Here is a 24,183-nt window from a genome sequence, read left to right as displayed (position 1 = left end):
AAATCTTTATGATGCGTGAATTTTAAAAATAATTTTTAAAAAATAAAAAAATATTATTTTAATATATTTTTACACAAAACATACTTTAAAAAATATTCATAATTACACACTCAAACTTGGCTTCGTTTGGTTCTTTTTTTTTAAGTGGGAGCATGAAATTATTTTCGGACTATAATGTCCTTGTACAATTATTTATATTATTTTGTTCCTCTATTATAATTTCTTAGCTTTTTATTTTTACATTGTTTGTAAATATAGTGATGGGTATTTTTTAAAAAATATATATTTTTTTAAAAATATTTTTAATATTCATATATTAAAAAAATATAAAAATATAAAAAATTAATTTTAATAAAAAATTTTTAATTTTTTACAAACAACATCTGAAACACTTTATTGATATATGACATATGCTATGAGTGGCATATGTTAAACAAAATTATCTTCATGTAGGATTTCCCATTTTTTTTTAAGACTAAAAATAATATTGTGTTTTTTTAAATTAAAAAAAATCATCTGGTTAAGGTCGGGTGGTAACCGGTTCAAGACCGGGTTTTTTCACTTGGGACCGGTTCGGGCCTGGGTTTTTTAGGTCCGGGTTTACCCTACGAGCCAGTCGGTGTTTTTACAATTAAGCATGGGATGCCGAGGTTTTTTTTTTCTTGGAGGAAGTTTCTGGCACAACATGAAGAATTTGCATAACGTGTCAAAAACCTGACGTGGCACTCTCTGAATGAACGATACTTGTCTTTCAATGGACCCCACTACGTTTTCTATAACAACTGTCTTATCACATATCATCTAGGAGGACTTATCAGTTATCAAATTATGTACTTATCATCTCGTACACATCGCCAGTCTTGTGCTATTTAGCACACGACATTTTCGACGCAGGGTGTGAATTCAGCTTTTAAAGTAAAGAAAACACTGAGAAAGAGACGCTTTTGTTTTTTGAAGCTAAAAGTCATGGTCACTCACTGATCTTTCTCTCTGTCAATCTAATTTACTTGTTTTTCTTCACTTATCTGGTGAGCTTACACATAACTTTGCTCATTTCTCTGGTTTTCTTTGATGCCCATCTCTTATATCTTGAAAAGTTTGCTAATTTTCATCTTGTTAAGTGGTGTTTAGCTTTAGTTTTAGTGATCTTTAGTTAAAAAGGTACCGTCTTGATTAGTTAAGAACCCAGAATTTCTTGATTGATTTACTGTTTTCTGTTTGAAAATCATCAAATTTCTTTGCTTAATTTATTCTTAATTTGATGGAGACAGGAGAGAGAGTTGTCTATAACTGAGCAGATGATCATCTTTATCATTTTGGTTTGTCTTGGGCTCATGCCCACTGGATCAAAACTCAAATCTTTTGTTTGGTGTCCTAGAAAATTATATTTTTTGAGTTAAGAGTTATGGGGTTTTGTTTTTGTTCACTTTTTGTGTATGGATGGTTCATATTAAATTCTCAGCTAGAACTTGCAAAGTTTGATTTAGTATCTTCTTGATGATTTAAATAAGCTAGCATTATTGCTTATCTTATTTATCATTTTAATTTAACAAATTCAGTGTTTTGGACTCATTTAGAGGTTCAGGTGACAATGGCTGCTCTCTGTAAAGATCTTGTCCTGTTAATCTCACAGTTCTTAGACGAGGAAGGGTTCAAAGAAACTGCTCGCATGTATGTTACTTTCTCCTTCTCTCTCTAACACACACAATCTTGGGAATCTCAGACCCTTTCAGATGAATTATGCAATTTTTTAACGAATCGTTTGACTGTGTGCAACCTTTTTTGTCTTTCTTTCATCATCGGCCCAGGCTTGAGCGTGAAAGTGGTTATTACTTCAGCATGAAGTTTTTTGAGGACATGATACGCAGTGGCAACTGGGATGAGGCTGAGAGATATCTTTCTTGTTTCACAAAATTAGATGACAACAGATACTCGACAAAGATCTATTTTGAAATTAGGAAGCAGAAATTCCTTGAGGTGTTGGACAAGTAAGGCTGCTTCTTTCTTTCACAATCACTGTGCACGCATTATGTATGTCACATCGATTCTACTTATAATTTGTTAATTGATTTTACAGCAATGAACGTTCCAAGGCTTTAGACATCCTTATGAAGGATTTGAAAGCTTTTGCCCCAGACAACGAGGAGCTATTAAAGGAAATGACTTTGCTTTTGACATTAAATAATATAAGGTATAAATCTATGGTATATATGTTTTTGTTATTATTATTATTATTATTCACATTCCATAGGAGCAGCATGTTAAGCTTATTACAAGAAGATTAATTTCTCTCGTTGTTGAACAGGGACCATGAGTCACTCTCTATGTATAGTGATGCAGAGTCGGCAAGAAAAGTTATGATGGTTGAGCTTAAGAAAGTTATTGAAGCAAATCCCCTTTTGCGTGACAAATTGGAATTTCCGAACATTGCAAATCATAGGCTACGGCGTCTCATAAACCAAAGGTTCCTTTTTTCTTTTCCTTCATTTAATTCTCAATTTCACATCACAACTCGAATACACCTGGCCACAAACTGAATGCAGGCTCTGGTTACGCACATAGAGCACATGCAAGTACGTGCACTTTTATATGCACATATGCATGTTGGATTCTCTTCAGAATTTCTAGACATGTCTATTTGTCATTCAGATAAAACTGATTTTTGCATTTAATCTGACAGTCTGAATTGGCAGCATATGCATTGTGCATATCCGCAGCCAAATCCTGATATAAGAACCCTTTTTGTGGATCACATCTGTGTACCAATACCATCGGATGATAATTTATTTTCAGCAGCAAGTGATAGCAATCCACTGGTATGACACAAGAAGAACAATGATCGTTCTTATTTTATTTTTCCCTTTCCAATAATGGATTCAAGTATGGTTCCTAACCAACCCAGCTTGATTATCCTTTTAACAGTATTCGTACATAATCCTTCTAATGAGCTTCAGTGTTATTGTCTAGCCTTCTCAAACAACATCAATGCTAGTTTCAACTTCCTCAGCCTCAAATTCTACTTCATCTTCTGAGGCCCACTCTTCAATTTCAAGTGAAGCGTTGTCTCTTGGAGTTCCAAGCAACATAGGTAATGGTTTGTGATTCTCTCATTAATATTTCTTTGACCTTCTGTGAAAGCAGTTTTATCGTGGTTATAGAAAAAAAACTCCTTTTATCACTAACTATCTATTCCATGTTTGTTGCAGCTATGATAGAGGTTTTGGAGGATAATACTACTGTAAATGACAGCGGTATTCCTAAAAACAGAATTGTAAACCTAAAAAGGCCTTCCAATGAGGCAAGCTTAATTTTTCATTTCTTTTTGTTGAAACATTGGTAAATATCAATAATAATTTTTTTTCTTAAGTCATTGATTTCATGCGTGCAGGAAATATCAGATGCCTCTCTTCCTGATCAAAGCTCTGTTAACATTTCTGATGATTTGCCAAAGAATGTTTTTAGGATATTAAATGAGGGGTCATCTCCAACAAGCATGGATTTTCATCCTGAAAAACAGACTGTTCTTCTAGGTTTATTCATAAGGATATATATTTTTTCTTCAATATTTTGGGATAAGCACCCTATTTAAACTGATTGTTTACTCATGGAAACTGATGGTTTGATACTTCAGTTGGAACCACTGTGGGGGACATTGGATTGTGGGAAGTTAGTTCAGGGGAAAGTTTGCTTTCAAGGAATTTTAAGGTTTGGGATATTGCAGCATGTTCGATGATGTTCAAGGTTCGTCACCTTCTATACCATGCTTCCATTAAACAATCATGGTTCTGAACTATGAATGATCTGCATATATCCAGGCAACTTTGCTTAAGGATCCTAGTGTTTCTGTTAATCGTGTTGCTTGGAGCCCAGAAGGCGGTTTGTTTGGTAAGTTTTTAAAGATAATGGAAGACAAGGGGAAATAATATCCTGTCATTTGGAATATGTTTGTTCATCAATTTAACCTTATTTTTTTTTAAACAGGGGTTGCTTATTCAAAACACTTGGTGCAAATATATTCTTATAATGAAGCCAAAGATGCGCGGCAGCAATTGGAGGTAGCTTTCTAGCATATTATGTTCTTCACCAAATTTTCGGCTTTGCTGTTCATTCTTTGGATATTTATCATATCAAGCTTATTCTTTAACTTATTTCTTATATCTAGATTGATGCTCATGTTGGTGGTGTAAATGACCTAACCTTCTCTGCCCCTGACAAACAACTTTTGGTCATTACCTGTGGTGATGACAAGATCGTTAAGGTTGGTTTATTTTACATCAGAATTAGACAGAGTTTTCTCTGTCTTGGAAAGAAAGTGATGATATTTTTCTGATGACCATTAAAGGCATGGGATGCGACTGACGGTGTCAAAATGTATACTTTTGAGGGCCATGAAGCTCCTGTTTATTCTCTCTGTCCCTATAGCAAGGGAAATGTTCATGTGAGTATCGCTATTGGTTCTTTTGTACTTGTGGCGACATTGATTGTTTCAGACTGATGATAATTCCACCTTTACTCTTTTCTTTTTCTGCTTCAGTTTGTCTTTGCGACATCAGTGAATGGGAACATAAAAGTTTGGCTGTATGATAATTTAGGAGCCCGAGTAGATTATGATGCTCCTGGCCTGGGGTGTACATCAATGGCTTATAGTGGTGATAGAAGGTTCATTTACTCGGTCTGAATTGCCTTTTCAATGTTTCACATACTGGTTATATATGAAGGGTAAATCATGTCGCAATCAAAAACTTTGTAGGCTTTTCTCATGCGGGACCAGCAGAAGTGGAGAGTCATTTCTTGTTGAATGGGATGACTCTGAAGGTGCCATAAAAAGAACCTATCTAGGATTGCAAAAGAATTCTTCAAGTGTAGTGCAGTTTGACATAATGAAGAACCAGGTTTTAGCTGCTGGTGACGAGCATGTGATCAAAATTTGGGATATGAACAAAATTGAGCTTTTCACAACCATTGATGCAGAGGGAGGCTTACCAGTAAGTTCCTTATGACTGGTAATTTTGATTGAATTAAAATCAAATATTCCACTTACAAAGAATAGTGGTCTCAGTTTCTCATATAATTCCTTTCACCCCTGATGTGAAGGCAAACCCATGTGTTCGATTTAACAAGGAAGGCACGCTGTTGGCTGTTTCTGCAAATGACAACAAGATCAAAATCTTGGCAAAAGATGGCAGTCTTCAGTCACTGCTGACAACAGAAAATTGCTTGGATGATGAGTTTAGAGTTTTCTCTGATACTCTTAAGAAGGTGGGCATATTTAATACAGTCATGACTAGCGATAGAATATAGATCTCTTTCTGATGCTTTTAATTTTTGTTCAGCTTGTAAGTGAAGCAATTTCAAAAGGTGACTCTACTCAAGATGCAGATGAAGCTGTTGCAAAAGTGGGTAACTCTTGGTTTTGTCAGAGATTCATGCTATATCTTATATGACATGATGAGTTGTTTTTTACTTAATACAGTAGTATCTTTTGGTAGGACTTGTCATGACTCTGGAAATTACTTTGAAGTTTGGGGTACTAAGCAATGTTTTAATCTTCTACAGAATGGAAACCTGAAGGCAGTGAAATCTAAAATTACTGGAAAAGACACTATGTCAAAGAGTGGGAGGCTCATTGAATTAAACAGCCCTTCTCAGTGCCAGATTCTGCGACTTCCTTCTCATATGAAAGCAAACAAGGTTGGACTGTACTGTGTTGTAGCTGCTAAATTCTTCTTTTCATTTTTTTTTTCCTTTTGATTTTTTGTTAGCTCCTTCTGCCTCACATCTTTGAAGTCCTGCAGATGTAGACACATTTTCAAATGTTTTGACTATGATCATAGATTGTTTTTTTTTCCTCCTTTGGGTTTCTAGGTAGTTTTAAGTTTCTTGCTGGTTCTTGCTTTGCAAATTGATCTCTGTGCAGTGGATGTGAAGGATGAGATTTCTCAACACGTGTACAAATTTGAAAACTGGAAGGCTTCGAAACCCATCTGAAATTGTTATATTCTATATTCAAAAGCAACACATCTTTGTTTTTGGAGATACCGATTCAATTGCTTGAGGATCTGAGAGACTCAAATGTTTATATATATATATGTATATGTATATGCTGAAAAATTCCAATATACCGTGTAAGGATGAGAAGTTTCTCAGTAACTTTTATCTTTCACAAATGCAGATATCAAGGCTCATTTACAACAACGCAGGTAACTCCATTTTGGCATTAACATCAAATGCCACTCATTTATATTGGAAATGGCCACAGAATGACTTTGACTTGAGTGACACGGTGAGCAAAACTAGAGATTCAAACCATTTCTATTTTGCATTTGAAATTATTCTTTTAAATTTAGTGTTAACTGCTGTTAATAATGCTATTGCAATGAAACCTTAATGGCAGGCAGCTGCAAAAGTTCCCCCTCAACTATGGCAACCCAGGAGCTACTCAGGGCTGATGACAAATGACCTTACAGGCAGCAACCCTGAAGAGACAGTTCCCTGCTTTGCCCTGTCCAGGAATGATTCATATCTTATGTCATCATCCGGAGGGAGAATCTCTCTGTATAATTTGCTGAAATTCAAGGTATCATGAGCTTCCATTTGCAGTCTACAAATTTATGAAGTTCTAAATGATCCGTGCACAATTTTATTAGCCCTGTGTGATCTTGTTTGTCATGTATACTTTGATATCTTTACATATTCAATTCGACTACAAATCTTCCAATTACTTGTCATAATTTCCGAACTGTACTAAGTTTATGTGGTTTAAATTATTGTTTATGAAATTGAAATACTTTCCATAGGTGGTTTTCTCACTTTTTATTGAACATCATCTTATGAATATAAAATACCATCTTTTACATGCAAAGTTTTCAAATCTTTTGATTTGTTCACGTGTTTTGGTAGTTTACAAGCATGTTTAATTGAACATTCTTAAACTTAATAGACGATGCTGTCCATCATGCAACCACCACCTGCAGCAACTTGCATTGCTTTCCACCCTCAAGATAACAACATACTCGCTATAGGGAGAGACAATTCCACAATTCTAATATATAATGTCCGTTCAGCTAAGGTATGCATTTCTCCTGATGTGATCCAGTGCTTTACTCGAGCAAAACCAAGTTTTATCATCTCCTTAATACTCGCAGGTCATTACCATACTTGAGGGTCATTCTAAGAGAGTCTCTGGTCTAACCTTCTCTAATGACCTGAATTTACTTGTTTCTTCTGGAGCAGATGCTCAGGTTAGTGTTGAATTATACGAGATATGTATAATGCTGAATTTCCTTGATGATGATTTCGAAGTCATTTCCAAGAGTAAATGTGTTTATTTAAATGATACCTTGACCTCTGTCATTTGTCTGAAGTGCTCCTGTACAATCATGTTCTTTATTCTTCTGCAGATTTTTGTCTGGAATGTTGAAGGGTGGTACAAACAGAGGAGCACATTCTTGCAGATTCCCGATGGAAGAATACCTTTTTCATTATCAACAGATACCCACATCCAGTTTCATCAGAATCAGACAGAATTCCTTTCTGTACATGAGACTCACCTGGCAATTTATGAAGCCAGAAAATTAGAATGTGTGAAGCAGGTTCTCTCTCTCCCCCCCTCTCTCTCTCAAGAAGGTGTATTTCAGTAATTCAACTCACCTGACAATTTATTTTTATGTTTACAGTGGATTCCAGGAGATTTTGCAACACCAATTTCCCATGCAACATTCTCATGCGATGGCCAGATGGTGTATGCCAGCTTTCTGGATGGACTTGTCTCTATATTTGATGCCTCAGATTTTCAGTTATATTGTCAGATTAATCCAACTGCCTACCTTTTCCCCACTTCAAGGTAAAGCACTCTCATGAAACAAATTAGAGACAGAGAAGCTGTCCAATCTCATACATTTATAGTTGTGTTTATTTCAAGTTCTATCAAGTATCTGATCCCGTAACTAGTTAATGATACCATCATGAGCTTTTTTTTTTGTGGCTGTAGTGTGGGAGTGTATCCGATTGCCATTGCCGCACATCCTCAGGAACCAAACCAATTTGCAGTGGGACTGACAGATGGTGGTGTTATAGTCTTTGAGCCTCCGATTTCTGCTGGTAAATGGAGTGTGTTGACAGCCGATGAAAATGGATCAGCAAGTAAATCACCTGCCGAATCCGAGGCTAATTATTGATAATTCAGTTTCAGCGTATGAAAACTGTGTTTTAAATTAGCGAACATGGAAACATTGGCCGGCCATCTGTATGTGTATTTCTGTATCTTTATGTAACGAATACCAAAGAGTCGTTTATGGTATCATCCAATAAGATATGCCGTAGTCTGTAAAAATAAAATGCATTACCATTAGTGTTTAGAGCTTTTGCCACGGAGAGTAGTGGCTGCATGCAGTCACTGATCCTAGCCGTCCACAGAAACAATGCCTGGTGGTTCTGACAAATCATGCACCTGCATGATGGCATGCACAACTGTGATCAGCTACTGCTTGCAACCGTAACTGTCCTCTGCTAAATCCTCTCCTCCTCTAATTGTTGTGCTTGTGCATGATCGTACGCAAAGGGAAACAACTCTTCCCGTCTTCTGTTTTATTTTTCCAGCCGTATTCGTCAAGATAAACTTATCTAAAGCCATGCTATGTCTATGAAGTCAAATATAGTCCAAAATGAACGAGACTTTGAAAGCCAACAATTCTCCGATCTTGAACCATCTTCTCGCCAAAGAACCTGATGGATATGGAGAGATTGCTCGACAACCTACAGCGTCCATATCTGTATTGCGATTCACTGCCTGGGCAAGCCCACTTCCAAACTATTCATCGCAGCGTCTGAATTTCCAAGAACTGTTATTGATTCGGTTACAAGAGGAAATGGGCATTTATGTCGACCATCTCATCTAGGGATGGTAATGGATACCCTGGATCGGATTTTATATTATCTATATTTAAACTCATATCTAAAATAACTATCATAATCTAGCTCGAACTCCATCGGATATGGATTTTTCATACTCGAACCTGATTGAAAGCTATAATACACATAATTTTTAAAAAATTTCAAAGTTAGTTATTTATTTCAGATTTAGATCGTAAAGCAATATGCATACCCAACTCAAGACTTCTTTCTTTCAAGTTTTAACTGAACTTAATTAGTTCTAAAAATTTTCTACTTTCTACGCATTCAAGTTAGTTCAGGTCGGTTTCTATGGGATTCAGGTAGACTCACCTTCCACCAGCGTACACTTGGCTCTTATTAAGAGTGTCACGGAAGTCGGAAGTTACTAGCTGCGCTCTTCTACTCCCCTGACCACCACAACTATCATTTCTTACTCGGATTTTTATTCTTATCCTAGCCTATTTCGGTCAAGAGCTATGCCACCTTGGTTAGCCTTTTCCAGTACACGACAATGGTGGCACATCCCTGCCGCTGCCACCCCAAAGCAATTGAATTACCATAAGCACTCACCTGTTGACATTAAAATTTTGAAATGGAGTCTGGAACAATAAACAAGGAAAGGGGAATCAGGCTTCACTGTTAACTTCACTCTATAAACAGGGAATGCATAGCAAGATGGATTCTTGCAGATGCGAGTTCAAATTTAGACCACACATTCAATTCAAAGAAGTTTAAATTGTTAATTGCTTCCACACGAGTAAATTTGAAATGCTCAATATTCCAGATTCAAGTCAATTGCCTCCACACGAGTAAATTTGAAATGCTCAATATTCCAGATTCAAGTAAATTGGAAATGCTACATATCCCAACTTCAAGCATCCACCTTCGCCGCTGCAGATGCATAGCTGACACTGCTGTCTCTCATTGTTTTGCATTGACTAGACTGCTCATACCGGAGGAACTTGATCTTTATCTTTGTCGAGCAATTACTCGACATCTGAAAGTATCATAGATGTCAAACAAAATGGCAAAATAGAAACTAAAAGTCCCGAAATAATATATCCAGAAGTTTTTAACAGCGTTTTAAAACAAAATTGTGATAGGTGTGAGCAATTGTCATGAATTATTCAATCAAATAGAAGTAGAACATGGCTGGCAGAAATTCCTTACAGAAAATGGAAGAAAAAGCTGTAAAGACACTGCAAACATCTTATGGTGCTGAAATCAAGCCATTTCGGTAACTTCAAGAGATTTGGGCACTTACATGCAAGAAAACACTAATTGGATGCCTTCCACAGATAGTGTTGTCATACTCCGACAAGTATTGTTTAAATGCATCTGCATTCCCTGTTTCAATTATGTCCATGCCCATCTTGTCCAATGCCTCAATAGACTTGTGTATGGGCCCACATTTCTTGTCATAGTGTGTGTAATGGAACCTAATAAAGGAAACACAGGTCAAGATTGCTTGATGAGATGGTTAAATACATAAGGTGAACCAAATGCATTTCAACAGAACCACAACACGATATTGTGCATGGTTGTGACTTGTGAGTAAACAAACAATCAGCACAAATTGTTGAATATCATGCTTTACAGAGATACAGATACAAAAATGGACAACATACAGTGATAATCAAATACCATATGACATTTTTTTTCTCTAATTCATTAACTGAACAAAATATAGATCCATTCATCTTAAAGATTAGAAGACCTCTTCGCATAATGTATTCAGTGGGCTCAAAGGCATCTGACATTCAATCAAGTTCTTCAAAGAAATTCTCAGACATACAATAGAAGCAAATTGAACAATAGATCTTGCAAGGCTTTGAGGAAAGCATTGCTAACATTAGTTTAAAAAAGAAAATCAACCCTCCAATTTTGATTATGAGGAAAAAGAAAAGGAAATCTAACAAATGTTACTCAGTATTGTCCATAGTACAAGTGTATGTGTGGGATGGAAGCAAATTAAAGAGTCATCCCCATCATAGACCTCCTCTATAAATTCAAAGACATTTAGAAGGAGAAAAGTACCATGAAACCATCATTATAATGGAACATACCGAGAACCCCAGTGACAAAAATCTGAAGAGACAGAAAAGAAGTTAGTTGGATCATCAACATATTTTGCCAACAAGCGGCCATACATGGCCTCATTATCAGTATTAAGAGCTCCAACCAAAATGGGTACAACTTTCACTGGATGCCTGCAATCCATGAAGAAATAAATAAACAAAACACAGAAAAATAAATCAGTAAAGTTGAGCCACAAACAAAACCAACATAGCGAAATTCTCTATGCAGCAGAAATTACCCTTCAAATATTTTAACAAGATACGGCAAGTGCATTTCCATGCTATGTTCAGCCTCGTCAACCTGAAGATCCATCAACTCAAATTTTCCTGTGGCTTTAAGTTCCTCAATGACTGAAAAGGATCCAAAATGAACATAATTAGTTCAATCACATGGACCAATAGAACATCAAACCAACAGTGAAAGCTAAAACGAACTAATCCATTTCAATGATGATTCAAAACTTGCATTCCAACGTAATAAAAAACCAAACTGTGCAGGAACAGTACCTTCCAAATCAATAGGTAAGTCCCCTATGGGCGTTTTGTAAACTGTAGCCGTTGAAAGAGCACATTTTGGTGTATAGTAATGGTGTGACGGACCAAGAAGGAATACCCGTGTGCTAAAACAAAACAAAACAAAATTCTCGCTTATCATCAACAAAAAATCATTACTTTCCCCATCAGAATCACTCTCCTCAAAATGCGATACCCAGAAACATAAACACTACCACTGTATCACATTTCCACACAATCACACCACATTATAACAAAACTTATTTATATAGATGTGTGTGTATAAACAAAAATTAAATAAATAATCCAAAAATAAATAAAATAGAAAATAAACTCTCTGACTAACATGTTAGTAGGGTCAATATTTCCAAAAGCATAAGCAGCAGCACGCCCCGAATAAGAGTAACCTGCATGTCTAAAATCTCCATTTTGCCATCCAAAATAAAATAATAAAAGAAAAACAAGTTAATTATAAAAGAAAGAAAGAAAAAAAACAATCAATTGAGCAAAATTAAGGGATTAATAGTAATATACGGAGCAATAACACCGCGAACATCAGGAGATTTCGTTAATCCAGTAGCACCTAGCCATCCCTCAAGCTCTTCTTCAAGCTTTTTAGCTGAAATTAACAACAAAATAAAAAATAAAAGTAATATAATTGATTCAAAAAAATAATAAAAATTGTAAGGGAGAGAGTGAGGACATACGGTTGTCGGTGTACCAAGAGCCGGCATGAGATGGTCTTCTGATTTTATCCATATTTTTCAGAATTTTGAAGAAAACCCTAATTTCTTTTTTCTTCTTAATTAATGAGAAAAAAATATAGTCTAAAAGAAAGGGAGAGAGTTCCTTATTTTATTTTATTTTTATTCGAGAGAGAGAAATGAAAGAGATTAAAGTACAGGCAGTGAAGTCGACGGTAGAGGAGTGCGAGAGGATCCACTGGATTTTGGTGAATTGTTATTGTGTGGAGTTGATGCCTGACATGCTTCCACGTTGGATTCATGTAATTTTTTCTTTTTTTAATTTTATCATTGCCTCGTATTAAGCCCGCGTAGTGATTTACTGTTTGGTATTATAATAATTAATTTTTAAAATATTTTTTAATAAAAATTAAAATAAATTAATTTTTTTTAACAAACCTACATTTTACCTGAAAAGATTTTTTTAGCGTGGTTATAGATATTTTTTAAAGTATTTTTTAAATTTATACTAGCCTGCTTTCAGAGTGTAATTACGATTACTTTTCAAAGTGTTTTTTATTTAAAAATATATTAAAATAATATACTTTTTATTTTTTAAAAATTATTTTTAATATCAGCATATCAAAATGATCTATAAACACAAAAAAAAAATATTAATTTAAAGCAAAGAAAAAAATAAAATAAAATTTAAATTTTTTCAAAATTAATTTTCAAACATAAAAACAAACAGCTCAAATCATGTTAAATTTTAACTATTATTATTTATTGACTCTATTAAATCTAAATCCAGATAACTCAAAAATTAATTTGTAACCTAATTAACCTAATGAAATATAAAAAATTATAAAAAATATATAATATTATTTTTAAAAAATATATAATAAATCTGAATTGATGTAATAACCCAAGCTCTAAATAAAAAAAATGCAGAAAATGATATCTTGATGCCACAAGGATCTCCACCTACATAACCTTGAGGCTCAACTGATGGTTCATGTGATCTGCTATTAACAAACTTAGCACATTCCACACACAACAACACAATGTGAAAATAAAAGGTAGAAGACACACTTTAATTGGATTATTATAGCTATATTGTTTTGGGAAATCATGTTTTTTAAAAAATTGAATTTTTTTTACTTGAAGTTAATTTATTTATGTATTTTTGGATCATTTTAATATATTAATGTCAAAATTTAATTTAAATTTGCCAGACAGCACCAAAAAGTCCAAACTCCAAAGTAATGCCTTGATATTTAGATTTATCGATTGATTTTCGAAGTGAAACAATTGTTGTTATTTGATGCCCTAGAATTTTAGCAGTTACTTCTCTTGAAAATGTGTGAAAAACCGCTTAGGGCTAGTTGTGAGAGTAGTCGAAACATACCCAAGGCTATCAATAGAAAATTTAGTTCTGGCTACTTTAGATTCAGAATAATCAAAAATAGAAAGGTTACAGGATGATAACTTTGGTGGAATTTTTTTTTATTTTCATCTGAGAAATCATTCAAACTGTCCACAGCACTGAAAAGGTTCACATCTTCATCCTGGAGAGATCGTAAGAACACAATTTTTGGAAATCTTGGAAGCCTTTCTTCGTTTCTTACGGATATACAAGAGCAAAGACCAAGACAGGGCCCAGAGAGTTGTTTCCATCATATTCAGCTCAGATCAGATTACGTTCAGGGGATTGCACAAATGGAATACCAGCAACACCATCTCTAAAACCCTGTAAACTTTTAATGCAGTTCCATTGAACTCTTGCAAACCATCAGAGCAAGGAAATATGCATGAGAATGATCCCTTTAACACAAGGATCTTCAACTATCAAGAGAGGGCAGGGGGTACTCCCTTTGGCACTGTTGACATTTCCTTACAATATGATCCAAATATTGTCCCTTTTTTTGAACTCTATTCTCTTCAGCTTAGTGTGAACAATTTGAATTTCGTTTACATTATTAACCTCATCTAGATCATACATACACTAATGCAATTAAATGATATTCTAATCTGCTAAAAACAAATTACCTCTCATGTGGGTTTAAGTTCAACCAATGGTTCATGTTGGCCACTCTTAACTAACTTAGAAATTAGCACACACAAAGCAAAAATGAAAGGTAGAAGACAAATTTTGATTGGATTATCCAAGTTCCGACGAGCATAATGATACCCTACTGTTGTGTAAGAGCATTGCCAGACAGCACCAGCAAATCCAAAGTACTCAACAAGACTACCAAAAGGCTTGCGATTCTGGAAATCATGACTTGAATGGCGATAAAAACAGGGTAGCAGGCTCCTCCCATCACATGTAATGCCATTCTCTCGAGCCTTGTAAATGAGATCAAGAACGGAAAGAAGCAAAGCTACAAATGCCATCGCCATACTAATTAATGCATAACCCAGCTGATCAAAAATTGCAGATATAGCCTCTAGAAGTAAGCTGGTTATTAGTAGAGTCCACTGGGTTGTTTTCTACACGACAAATTATATAGAACATCAAACACTATAGAAGCACCATTTTTCAGTATTAACTAAAATGCAGTTCTTACACTTGTACATGAACTCTCTTCCAGACCGAGATTACTATGAGTTTTTGTCTTTGTTTCCATCTCCATCTCCATTGCTCCATTCAGCTTCTCCGTCTCAACAATATCCACTACAGACTGTACCATTGCAAACAACATAATAATATCAATGATAAGTGAACAATTTAATTCTACAAACTTAATTTGCATTTAAAGTAAGCACATTTCAGATGCTAAATCCTGTTTTTCTTCTTTTGTAAGGATTGAATACCCATTGTCACTAGCTTGGCCGCCAATTCTCAAACAAAGTTATCATCGTAAAGAACATTGCCCATTGAAACGCCTAAACTACACTTTATTTACTTCATCTTGAATCAAAACAATGGAACAAGGGTACATGAGAGTCAGTAGTAGCATTCAACCTCACTGATAGGATCAAGACAATGAGGAATGGATGATGAAACAGGGCGTTGCAACATTGGCTCATTTTCCTCTTCTTTGATCAGGACTGGCTCATCTTCCATGGTATCTTTCTTCGGCTCCTTCACAGGACCCATGCTTATTAGCTTTGCATTTCCAAACTTCTTTTGTAGCAAGGTTACAAGATGATGGGCATCGACTCCATCTCCTATCACTTCCAATAGGTTCCTATCTGGCCCTCCTAACTCCACACTTTCCACACCTATTGATTTCCCCAAAATAAACACATCAACAAGAAGAAATAACTTAATGAACTTCCTGATTGTACACAAAAAAAAACATCAACATATTGCCTGTATAACTACCATTACTACAACTAACAACGACAGAGCATGGAAGCATGGAACCCGAATTAGATTGGATTGGCTATGTGTTAAGGTTTTTTTTTTTTTTGGTTTTTGAATAGTCAGTGTATTCTCAAATATAGAGACTAAAAGCGCTTCTCCAGTTGGCTATTAAGCAAGTTATCCAATTATTTCTCATTTGTCAGAGAATCAATTCAACCTAAAAATTAAAGTTGTGAGATTAGGCTCAATGCAAATTCTCTGTACTGCTATGCTTACCTGCAATTTCAGCTACAAGTTTCAAGGCAAGGTAGCCAGCCTTCGAACTATCGAAGTTTACCTCGATTACCACCTGTTCCAGCTTCGACTGCAATAGACCAAAACAACAAATACAAACATCATGATCGGAAAAACAACATGCAATGCACAATCCAGAAAAAAAAGTCTAAAATATGCATAATTATAGAATATTACAACTAGAAATTAACAAGGGAAAGAAAACACAGAACTTTATCTCTAAACTATTTTCCACTTATTTTTTGGCAAGACAAGAGAATACCTTCTCCTTAAACCCAAATCGCTGGCGAAAGGCAGAATTGGAGGCAGAGGCTAGTCCGTTAAGACTCTTCGGTTGAAGGGGTCCTGAGGATTCTGTGACATCTTGAACCTCCATTATCCCATCCACTAACCCTTTTCCTTGTGCTTCTTCTGCTGTTGTTGCCCTTGATATCTCAACGTTGATTTGCTTTGATTCCTCCATATCACAACACAAAAACGTTGCAGCAAACAAAAATCACAAACAAGGCCCAGAATAATGGATGCTTTGAGGAACAAAGAAAATGCAAGGAGAAAGGAAACGTATGGGCGAAAGTGCCACCGTCTGGTTCTTCTTTCATCCTCCCAAGAGAGGCTCACTCTTTTCAAACACTGGCCCACCGAGAAATGGAAACATGAAATTCGGTGCATGAAAATGAAGTTTCGTTATTTGTTTTAAAACTGTTTTTGTAAAAATTAAAAATTATTTTTTTTTATTTTTTTATTTTTTATGTTTTTACATTGTTTTAATATACTAATATTAAAAATAAATTAACAAAAAATATTATTTTGATGTATTTTTAAATAAAAATCACTTTAAAAATAACTATTATTATAATATTAAATAGACTCTAAGAGCTAGTTTGATATTATATTACGACATATTTAAAATTATCTAAATTAAATTTAATTAAAAAACTTTAATAAAATCTCATGTTTAGAGCTTTCTAGAGTGTTAAGAATTAAATTTTAAATAGCATTCCATCTCTAAAAGTACTATAAAAGTAAATTAGAGTCAATACCTCTTATTTACAATACAATAAAGAAAAATTTAATATTAAAACTAACTTTCTTAAAATTATTCATCTAGTCCTCTTTTTTAAAACATATTTGAAGAAATAAGATGAAAATAATAATGATAATATAAAAAATAAAATGAATTGAATTTTTTTTTTAATATGTGAATTTAACTTATTTATTAATTGAATTCAAATAAAACACTATAATTAAATTTAATTACATTAGAGAATTAGTTCTAAATAATCGTTAGGAAATTTTTAAAAAATATTTTTTATTTGAAAATGCATCAAAATAATTTTTTGTTTTTAAAAAATTATTTTTGATATTAATACATGATAATGACCTAAAAACAACAAAAAAAATAAAGAATTTTCATTTTTTTTTTAGAAATTTTTTTGCAACTTAAAAACAAACGAGCTTTAACTTACAATGTTCGGATTCTTTTTTAATGCCCTTTAATTAAAAAAGTTGAGGCCCTATACTTCATAATTGTAAGGCCCGAGAGGATCGACTGAAGTCTTGGGCTAGGATAGTAAACTTGGTTCAATTCATGTTAATTTTTAGAATTTTTTTTAAAAAAATCAAAATAATAATATTTTAATAAAAATCAAAATAATATTAATTTTTAGACCATTCAAGTTTTATAATTATGCTTTACTTTTTACTTGTGAGGTAAATCGCTATCTCTCATGAAAAAAAAATCATTTTTAACATGAAAAATTTCACAAACACTATTAAAATTAAATCTACTTTATAGAATAATTCAAAAATTTTCAAGGTTGGAAACTATTTTTTAAATTCATGAATTTTTATAATCTTATTAAAATCAAACATTCATAAAACTTCAAGAAATTATTTAAAAAAGCTTGAAATACAAAAACAAATCATAGAAATTTATGTGGGTGGTTTATGTGGTTCCCAAATTATTTTTTTGGTGAAATGCATAATGCCCCACCAATCCCAATTTAAAATATATTAATTTAATAGAAACTACATCCGAAAACATTTTGGAAACCATAAAATTATTCTTATTAACATATGAACAATCGATCCTTGGGAAATTACCAATTTCTCCCCAAGTTTTAACCAAATACATGATGTGATCAAGTTAAAAGAAAATATTATTTAGTGTAATATTCGGAAATAACCTAATAGCTAAAGCCTACCACACATTACATATGAATTCGGGCTCAATTACGTTATGAATCAGATTAATTAATTTATTTAGATCAATCAAAATAATTTCTTTAAATTAAAATAATATTATTTTTAAAAAATTCTTCAATTCAACTCTTATTTGCGTTTCTCAAGGATTTTCAAGGGCAAAGGACAGAGCTGAGCCTCTAGGGCTGTTCATGTCAAGCCTCAAACTGTCTTCATCACATTGTGTCAGCAAATAAGCAGGCTAGCATAGAGACTTGAGAGAGAGACTGAATGATGCAATGCAAGAACACCACTTATACCAAGACTTGTTTTATTTCATACAAAAGGAATGAATTGTTATACAAGAGTGCAGACTATCAAATCTATAGCAGGCACAGAGCCTCTACAAATGAAGAACAACATGGTTTTTATTGTTTGAGAATAAATCAATCAGCTGTGAATTGCAGCAACTACACTGTATGAAAAGAAAATCAAAAGTGGCTTACACAACCAGCTTCATAACCAATCACCAAACTTGACTCACATTCCAAACCAAGAATACACACAGACGTCCATTATTTGCCCCCAGAGCAAACAACGTGCTGGATGTAAGAGTATAGGACTAAAAAATACCTGCAATCACAAAGAACCAAAGAGCAAGTCTTGTCAGTATCGTGTTCGTTAAGGTGTAGCAGAACCGGTAACTTGGTAGATAGTTGAATACTGAAGAGGCGAGCACATTAAGTTAAAAGTTCCAGATAGAAATCCAACAAATAAATAGAAGCATGCATTCTGATCCTCCACTGGACTAACAAAAGTTTCAATCCAGTTAAAAGTTCCAGATAGAAATCCAACAAATAAATAGAAGCATGCATTCTGATCCTCCACTGTACTAACAAAAGTTTCAATCCCTAGCCTTTCGAGACACCAAGAAATCTTCAATGCAAATCAAGAAAAGAGTTAGAATATCCTGTCCATCTTACATTCCCCAACATGTCAAGGATGGCATTAAATAACATGACCCTGTTAGTAGACATTGCACTATCAATGCCCTAATTAATTCCACCAATTCAATACCTAGCTGCAGTAGTAATTCTCCATGAACTAAATGCAAATCCTATTTCACATCTTGAAAGGTATCTTATCCAGCAATCCAAGGTCAATAAAATGGCCCTGAACCCCAAGGACAGGGGGTCGTTCTCATTTTTCAGCTGGCTCAGATTAACCAAATAGTCTCCAACGTCAAGTTTCTACCTAGTGCATGAGAATCACAACAAATAAATTACAATTCCAGAGTATGACCTCATGTCTGAAAAAAGCAAACAGGAAATAAATTCAGGAGTTCGTGTTACAAATAATAAGTCAATTCTGCTTTCATATGACATGACACCGGGTATAGGTGGTTGCTAGTTTCTTTGCTGATAATACCCTAGACACTTCTCTTTACTCTAAATTGCTTTTTTTTTTAAGGAGATGCTACCTCCATATTATCACATTCCTCCTCAGAACTTGAAGTTCTACTTCCTATGATGCCATGAATTCAGCTCTGTGACACATTGAAGTTCATTTTGCAGGCACATATATTGCTATGAATCCCCTTTCCTAAGGTATGCTAGCTAAAAATCCCATCCCTGTTAACATTTGCCACTTCTTCATATAGATTCAAACAGAAACTGAATCTGAATAGTCAACTCATCATTCTCTAAATAAGTAACAAGTTTGTGTTTAGCATGCCATTGTTTGAGCCTATGACTAGATCATGTTAAAACAGGAAGTCCAGTTTCTCAAACAATTAAAAGATCATGTAAAGATGGAATTCTCCAGTTTAAGAAGTAGAGTAACAGAAATAGACATACCTATCTTGACTTGTAGTTAGGTAACTTCTGCAAAATGAGGAAATGAAAATTGAAGCATTTGCTCCATGCCCCTAAACATCTTTTTAGTATCAGCAGAAAAATCAAACTTGCTCCAACATATCATGAAGTTTAGGAACCCTTCGACGAAACAATGGCTCTAGCCTGAAAGAAGGAACACCAATCTCCCACCTCTTTGCATCATACATTTCATTCCATGCCTGTACAATCTCATCAATTTTGAACCCCAAACCTGCAACAATTGAAGAATGTTAGCATTAATATACATTTTGAACCTCTCCATGGTTCAAATATAAATTGCTAACATAAAGAAGCATTGATGTGTGGTATTTGCACTTACCTTCAAGTGCTGTTGAGTTTGAACAATGGTTCTTTATCATAACAGCTATATCTGTTGGAGAAGCTCCAGCAAGTTCAAACTTCTCTACTGAAACCTCTAAACATTCTTCCCAAGTTGGTAGCTCTAGCTTATATTCCACAACAGAACGCTCATACAGCATGGTACCCCACAAGAGGTATATCTGTGAACTCATGTTTGCTGCTTGCTCTGCAGCTTCTTCAGGGGATGGATCTCTCAATAGGCCATCCAAACCCAACTTTTGCAACTGGTCTTTATATTTGTCAAATTTGGATAGTCCATTTAAACGCTGCTCTTCCATCTCTTCCCACATTTGCATACCCCTTTCCATGCTGTCCTCAGCCTTGTTATACAGATCCAGGACCTCCTCGGCAGGTCCACTTTCCAAATCAATCTTGCTCCCGATCGCAAAGTACCAGCAAAGTTTTGCTTGCTCAAACTGCTGTTGCCCAAGAGCAAGAAGGCCTTCATAGAAATCCGGTTTGATTTTTAAAGCTTCTTGATATTTCATTCCAGCCCTCGTATATTCTTTCTTGGCCCAGTCATATGCTCTCTTGACCTGTGCAAGTACAGACTCCCTTGAACCATCTTCTGAAAAGAAGATTTGTTTCCTCGCCCTTGACGCGTGAACATTTCCCCAATTGAACAAAGCCAAAGCTGCCATCTCTTGGAACTTATCAGCAGCAACATCGAAAAGTTCCTGGGCTTCTTCACTAGTAACAGTATCCTCCATTGCCTCTGAGTATAACTTCATCCCTAGTTCATGAAGATCCAGGCATGAATCAGAATCAAACCCAACATGGTTCTTGAACAATCGTGCAAATTGAACAATCCAATCATCAATACCACCTGGACCTTTTTCAACTTCTACACCTTCACTCGTTTTCTTAACATCCTCATGCACCTCCTCTTCCTTCTTCATCCCCTCATAAGCTGGTTCTTGATCAAAACTGACTTCAACAAGATAGAACCTGAGAGACCCTTGCAAATCACTTGATGATTCAGCTAACCTTAATTCATTGTTAGTGGTAATTGTAATCAAATCACCCTCAGGGTCCCTGTACTTCATTAAGACACCCTTCAAGCGAGGAAACCTATCCCGAACTATGTCTCTCAGCAATCCAATACTACAATTCACAGGTAATTGTGCCCATCTAATATCCTCGCCAAAAACCAGCTTCACGGTCTTGGATATCACTTTCTCCACATTAACATCTTCGGTAACCACCTTTTCTTCCTCAATAGTCTTCATATGTACCTCTTTATCCTTAGCAACAGGACTCACCTTCTCCCGCACAACCACCTTGTCCTTATTCTCCACCTTCTTCTCTTCTACTACACCAGCAATATTGTTCTCCTCTCCTTTACCACTAATCTTCTTCTTCTTCTTTACCTTTTCTTTCACAACTTTACGCAAACGTGCCACCCCAGTTTCCACCACACTATCCATCACAATTAATTTCTCATCAAAAGTAATACCCTTTTCACTCATTGCCTTCTTAACACTCTCCAAAATCTCCAAACCCATCATATTATTAGGTTCCATACTCAAAACATTACTAACATCCCTGAAAGCCAAATCCAATCTATTCAAGGCCTCATAGCACCTAGCTCTTTTCAACAAAGCTTTACTATATTTTGGCACAGCCTCTAAAGCTAAATTACATTCACTGATTGCTCGAGGATACTCACCAAGACCCATTTGCATATAGCAAGCAGCCATGTTGGTGCGTAGATAAGCCACATCAATATGGTTTCTTGGCAGTAACTTGAGGGCTTTTTCGTACTTCAACATGGCACCTTCATGGTCTCTCCTTTGAAAGAGCCTGTTGCCTTCTTCTTTGAGTTCTTGCGACATGTTGATGAAAACTGCTGTGTCTTCATCAAAGGCCTTTGAGGATTTGGTTTGCCTCATGTCAATGGTCGTTCTCGGTGATGCCGGAGGCGTTTCCGTTCCCGGATTCTTCTTTTTACCAGTTGGCTTTCCCATTTAAACAATAAATTTATAAACTTTATATAAATCTAATAAAACCCTTCGCAAAATCAAAGCTGTAGCATCAACTTTGATTTTGATTTTGTTTTGTAATCAAAACCCACATTGCTAATCATTAAAAAAAAAAAGCAACCAAAACAGAAGGAAAAACAGAGAAACAAGAGAAAGAGGAAATGGGAATTTGATTAAAACCTTTAAAAATCAAAGCTTTCGTATTAGCTCTAATTTTTTCAAGAAATTTTAACCAAAACCCACAAACTAAAAACAGAGAAGCCAAACCAGAGAATCAAGCAAAAACTGGATGGAATTTAAACAAACTTTATCAATTCAAAATAGCTGCAATGAAGAAAAAGACACAACCTTTCTACCCTTATGTGGCTATAATTTTAGACAGACAATGTGCGTTTGTGTATTAACGGAGAGGATTTTGGTTCCAGAGACAATTGTGACAAAAAAGGAGGACATTTTATTTTTCTTAAAAGGTTGTTCTTGTTTTTTTCTCAGGTAAACTATATTGCAACCCAATATATTCACAAATGTTTCACTTTGATACCCATGGTTTACAATTTTCTTAAGAGAAAAGCTAAGAAGTTAATTAGTAGTAATTAAATGTAATAATAAATAGAGAATTTTGAATTCCAAAAATTTTAACTGTTGTAAACACCATCAGGTTTCAACTAACTATGCATTTAATCATTGGATTGGTGAAATGTGATGAAAATTCAAAATTATTTAATTATTATAACATTTAACCACCATGAATTAACAATAACTTACCTCTTAACAAGTTCATTGAGAGTATTTATCAGACAAATCTATTTTTTAATCTTTTAAAATGTTCAAATGTGTTCATTGTCCATTAAATGGAGAAAAAAACAATATCAAGCCCCTTTTTTATTTTTTTTATTTTTTTGTAATAGTTTATCATGTATAAAATTGTATGGAAATTATTTTATTAGTTTTGATTTGCTAATTAACAACTAAACCAGGGATTAGATTGCAACTTGTTTTGTACATAAAGTGATAATTTTGGAAACGTTTAGAAAACAGGGTCCAGAGTAAAGTATTTCTGAACCTATAAGGGCTAAAATATAGTTTACCCCTTTTTTTCCTTCTATCCTGGGATTTCGTGTTCATTCTCCGAGAAGAAGAAAGTCAATGTTACTCGAGAGAAACGCTATGTTAGTCGCTATACTTGCCAATTTTGGGGAGTGGAGTAACGCGCCACCTGAATAATGTAAGGCAACGCGGGGTTGTGGTGTTGTTAGAGGCTGACACTATTTGCTTTCCAATTCATTTTTGCCCTGCCTGCAAAGATTCGGTGGATTTTACCATTTTTTGTGCAGTGCTTAAGAAAGAAAGTGAAAAATAGTGGTTTGTGTTTATGGTAGTGATTTTTTAAAGTATTTTTTAATTAAAAATATATTTATATTATATTTTTATATTTATATTTTTTACATTAAAATTATTAAAATATTTTTAAAAAATATTAATTTAATATTTTCTCAGAGAAAATACAATTTGAAAAACACTTTAAAAAATAGATTAAACTATAATACCAAACACCCACAATTTACTGGATTTGATCTATAAAATCTAATTTCTGAATTTTAATTTAAATCAAGTTTTTAATTAAGATATTTGTTTAATAAAATTCAATTAAGTTGGTAGGTTTTAATAACCTAATTGTCTTGATAAAATCTAATAATAAACATGATCAGGTTAATATATAATAAAATATTATTTTAATAAACATGATTGATTTAAATTGATTTAATTAAGAACTAATTATCTCAAAACTTTTTTTAAGTGAATTCTCAAAAATAATCTAATAATTATAGAACTATCTTGAAAAAAAATAACTTGAGAATCTTCATTTCTATTTATATTTCTTTAATATTTTTTTTAATATCAAGGTCTTCTTGATTCTTGTTGTAAGCCTGTTTACATCATTTAAAGTTCAAATTCGTTTCTTCCTAAAAATAAATTTATTTCTAGGAGTTG

At 34.3% G+C, this 24,183-nt stretch overlaps 4 protein-coding genes across 5 annotated transcripts; 1 reads left to right on the top strand and 3 right to left on the bottom strand.

The window, feature by feature from the left end:
• Positions 1 to 826: 826 nt before the first annotated feature.
• Positions 827 to 8,357, top strand: LOC133674760 (protein TOPLESS-like). 2 transcript variants are annotated; one of them, XM_062095982.1, is made up of 26 exons: positions 827 to 1,028; positions 1,578 to 1,671; positions 1,809 to 1,988; positions 2,078 to 2,191; positions 2,306 to 2,464; positions 2,681 to 2,816; positions 2,968 to 3,088; positions 3,207 to 3,298; positions 3,389 to 3,530; positions 3,632 to 3,741; positions 3,816 to 3,885; positions 3,982 to 4,055; positions 4,163 to 4,258; positions 4,343 to 4,438; positions 4,535 to 4,659; positions 4,751 to 4,985; positions 5,095 to 5,259; positions 5,334 to 5,396; positions 5,557 to 5,691; positions 6,173 to 6,283; positions 6,395 to 6,577; positions 6,941 to 7,069; positions 7,146 to 7,241; positions 7,401 to 7,592; positions 7,677 to 7,843; positions 7,991 to 8,357. In XM_062095982.1, exons 2-26 carry the CDS (start codon positions 1,592 to 1,594, stop codon positions 8,175 to 8,177), a joined length of 3,258 nt encoding a protein of 1,085 aa, XP_061951966.1. In that variant the 5' UTR covers positions 827 to 1,028; positions 1,578 to 1,591; the 3' UTR covers positions 8,178 to 8,357. The 2 variants fall into 2 exon arrangements, with proteins under 2 accessions (XP_061951966.1, XP_061951967.1); XM_062095983.1 differs by having other exon boundaries at positions 1,560 to 1,671.
• Positions 8,358 to 9,524: 1,167 nt separating this feature from the next.
• On the bottom strand, positions 9,525 to 12,439 carry LOC133673715 (uncharacterized). The gene is made up of 8 exons (XM_062094588.1): positions 12,191 to 12,439; positions 12,018 to 12,102; positions 11,830 to 11,898; positions 11,478 to 11,590; positions 11,210 to 11,321; positions 10,959 to 11,102; positions 10,157 to 10,331; positions 9,525 to 9,889 (listed from the first exon to the last, which is right to left on the bottom strand). The coding sequence occupies exons 1-8, from the start codon at positions 12,240 to 12,242 to the stop codon at positions 9,764 to 9,766; spliced, it is 876 nt and encodes a 291-aa protein (XP_061950572.1). The 5' UTR covers positions 12,243 to 12,439; the 3' UTR covers positions 9,525 to 9,763.
• Positions 12,440 to 14,068: 1,629 nt separating this feature from the next.
• Positions 14,069 to 16,425, bottom strand: LOC133674158 (uncharacterized). Its single transcript, XM_062095163.1, has 5 exons — positions 16,036 to 16,425; positions 15,756 to 15,843; positions 15,135 to 15,394; positions 14,737 to 14,850; positions 14,069 to 14,659 (listed from the first exon to the last, which is right to left on the bottom strand). Exons 1-5 carry the CDS (start codon positions 16,234 to 16,236, stop codon positions 14,219 to 14,221), a joined length of 1,104 nt encoding a protein of 367 aa, XP_061951147.1. The 5' UTR covers positions 16,237 to 16,425; the 3' UTR covers positions 14,069 to 14,218.
• Positions 16,426 to 18,268: 1,843 nt separating this feature from the next.
• On the bottom strand, positions 18,269 to 22,635 carry LOC133674955 (protein PHOX1-like). The gene is made up of 3 exons (XM_062096263.1): positions 20,169 to 22,635; positions 19,811 to 20,060; positions 18,269 to 18,587 (listed from the first exon to the last, which is right to left on the bottom strand). The coding sequence occupies exons 1-2, from the start codon at positions 22,174 to 22,176 to the stop codon at positions 19,912 to 19,914; spliced, it is 2,157 nt and encodes a 718-aa protein (XP_061952247.1). The 5' UTR covers positions 22,177 to 22,635; the 3' UTR covers positions 18,269 to 18,587; positions 19,811 to 19,911.
• Positions 22,636 to 24,183: the final 1,548 nt, after the last annotated feature.

This window comes from Populus nigra, chromosome 15 (genome assembly GCF_951802175.1).
Source record: "Populus nigra chromosome 15, ddPopNigr1.1, whole genome shotgun sequence".
NCBI classification, from domain to species: domain Eukaryota; kingdom Viridiplantae; phylum Streptophyta; class Magnoliopsida; order Malpighiales; family Salicaceae; genus Populus; species Populus nigra.
This window is presented reverse-complemented; position numbering and strand designations above follow the sequence as displayed.

Excerpts from the sequence above, each read along its gene's own strand:
- LOC133674955 (XM_062096263.1), bottom strand. The coding sequence starts at position 22,176 with ATGGGAAAGCCAACTGGTAAAAAGAAGAATCCGGGAACGGAAACGCCT. Across the intron at positions 20,061-20,168 it reads AAACTCAACAGCACTTGAAG|GTTTGGGGTTCAAAATTGAT; the intron begins GTAAGTGCAAAT and ends CAATTGTTGCAG.
- LOC133674760 (XM_062095982.1), top strand. The coding sequence starts at position 1,592 with ATGGCTGCTCTCTGTAAAGATCTTGTCCTGTTAATCTCACAGTTCTTA. Across the intron at positions 2,817-2,967 it reads CAAGTGATAGCAATCCACTG|CCTTCTCAAACAACATCAAT; the intron begins GTATGACACAAG and ends GTTATTGTCTAG. Across the intron at positions 7,242-7,400 it reads CTTCTGGAGCAGATGCTCAG|ATTTTTGTCTGGAATGTTGA; the intron begins GTTAGTGTTGAA and ends ATTCTTCTGCAG.
- LOC133673715 (XM_062094588.1), bottom strand. The coding sequence starts at position 12,242 with ATGGATAAAATCAGAAGACCATCTCATGCCGGCTCTTGGTACACCGAC. Across the intron at positions 11,103-11,209 it reads CTTGTTAAAATATTTGAAGG|GCATCCAGTGAAAGTTGTAC; the intron begins GTAATTTCTGCT and ends CATGGATTGCAG. Across the intron at positions 9,890-10,156 it reads CAATTAGTGTTTTCTTGCAT|ATGTCGAGTAATTGCTCGAC; the intron begins GTAAGTGCCCAA and ends TGATACTTTCAG.
- LOC133674158 (XM_062095163.1), bottom strand. The coding sequence starts at position 16,236 with ATGGAGGAATCAAAGCAAATCAACGTTGAGATATCAAGGGCAACAACA. Across the intron at positions 14,851-15,134 it reads GTCTTGATCCTATCAGTGAG|TCTGTAGTGGATATTGTTGA; the intron begins GTTGAATGCTAC and ends GCAATGGTACAG. Across the intron at positions 14,660-14,736 it reads AAGAGAGTTCATGTACAAGT|AAAACAACCCAGTGGACTCT; the intron begins GTAAGAACTGCA and ends TTTGTCGTGTAG.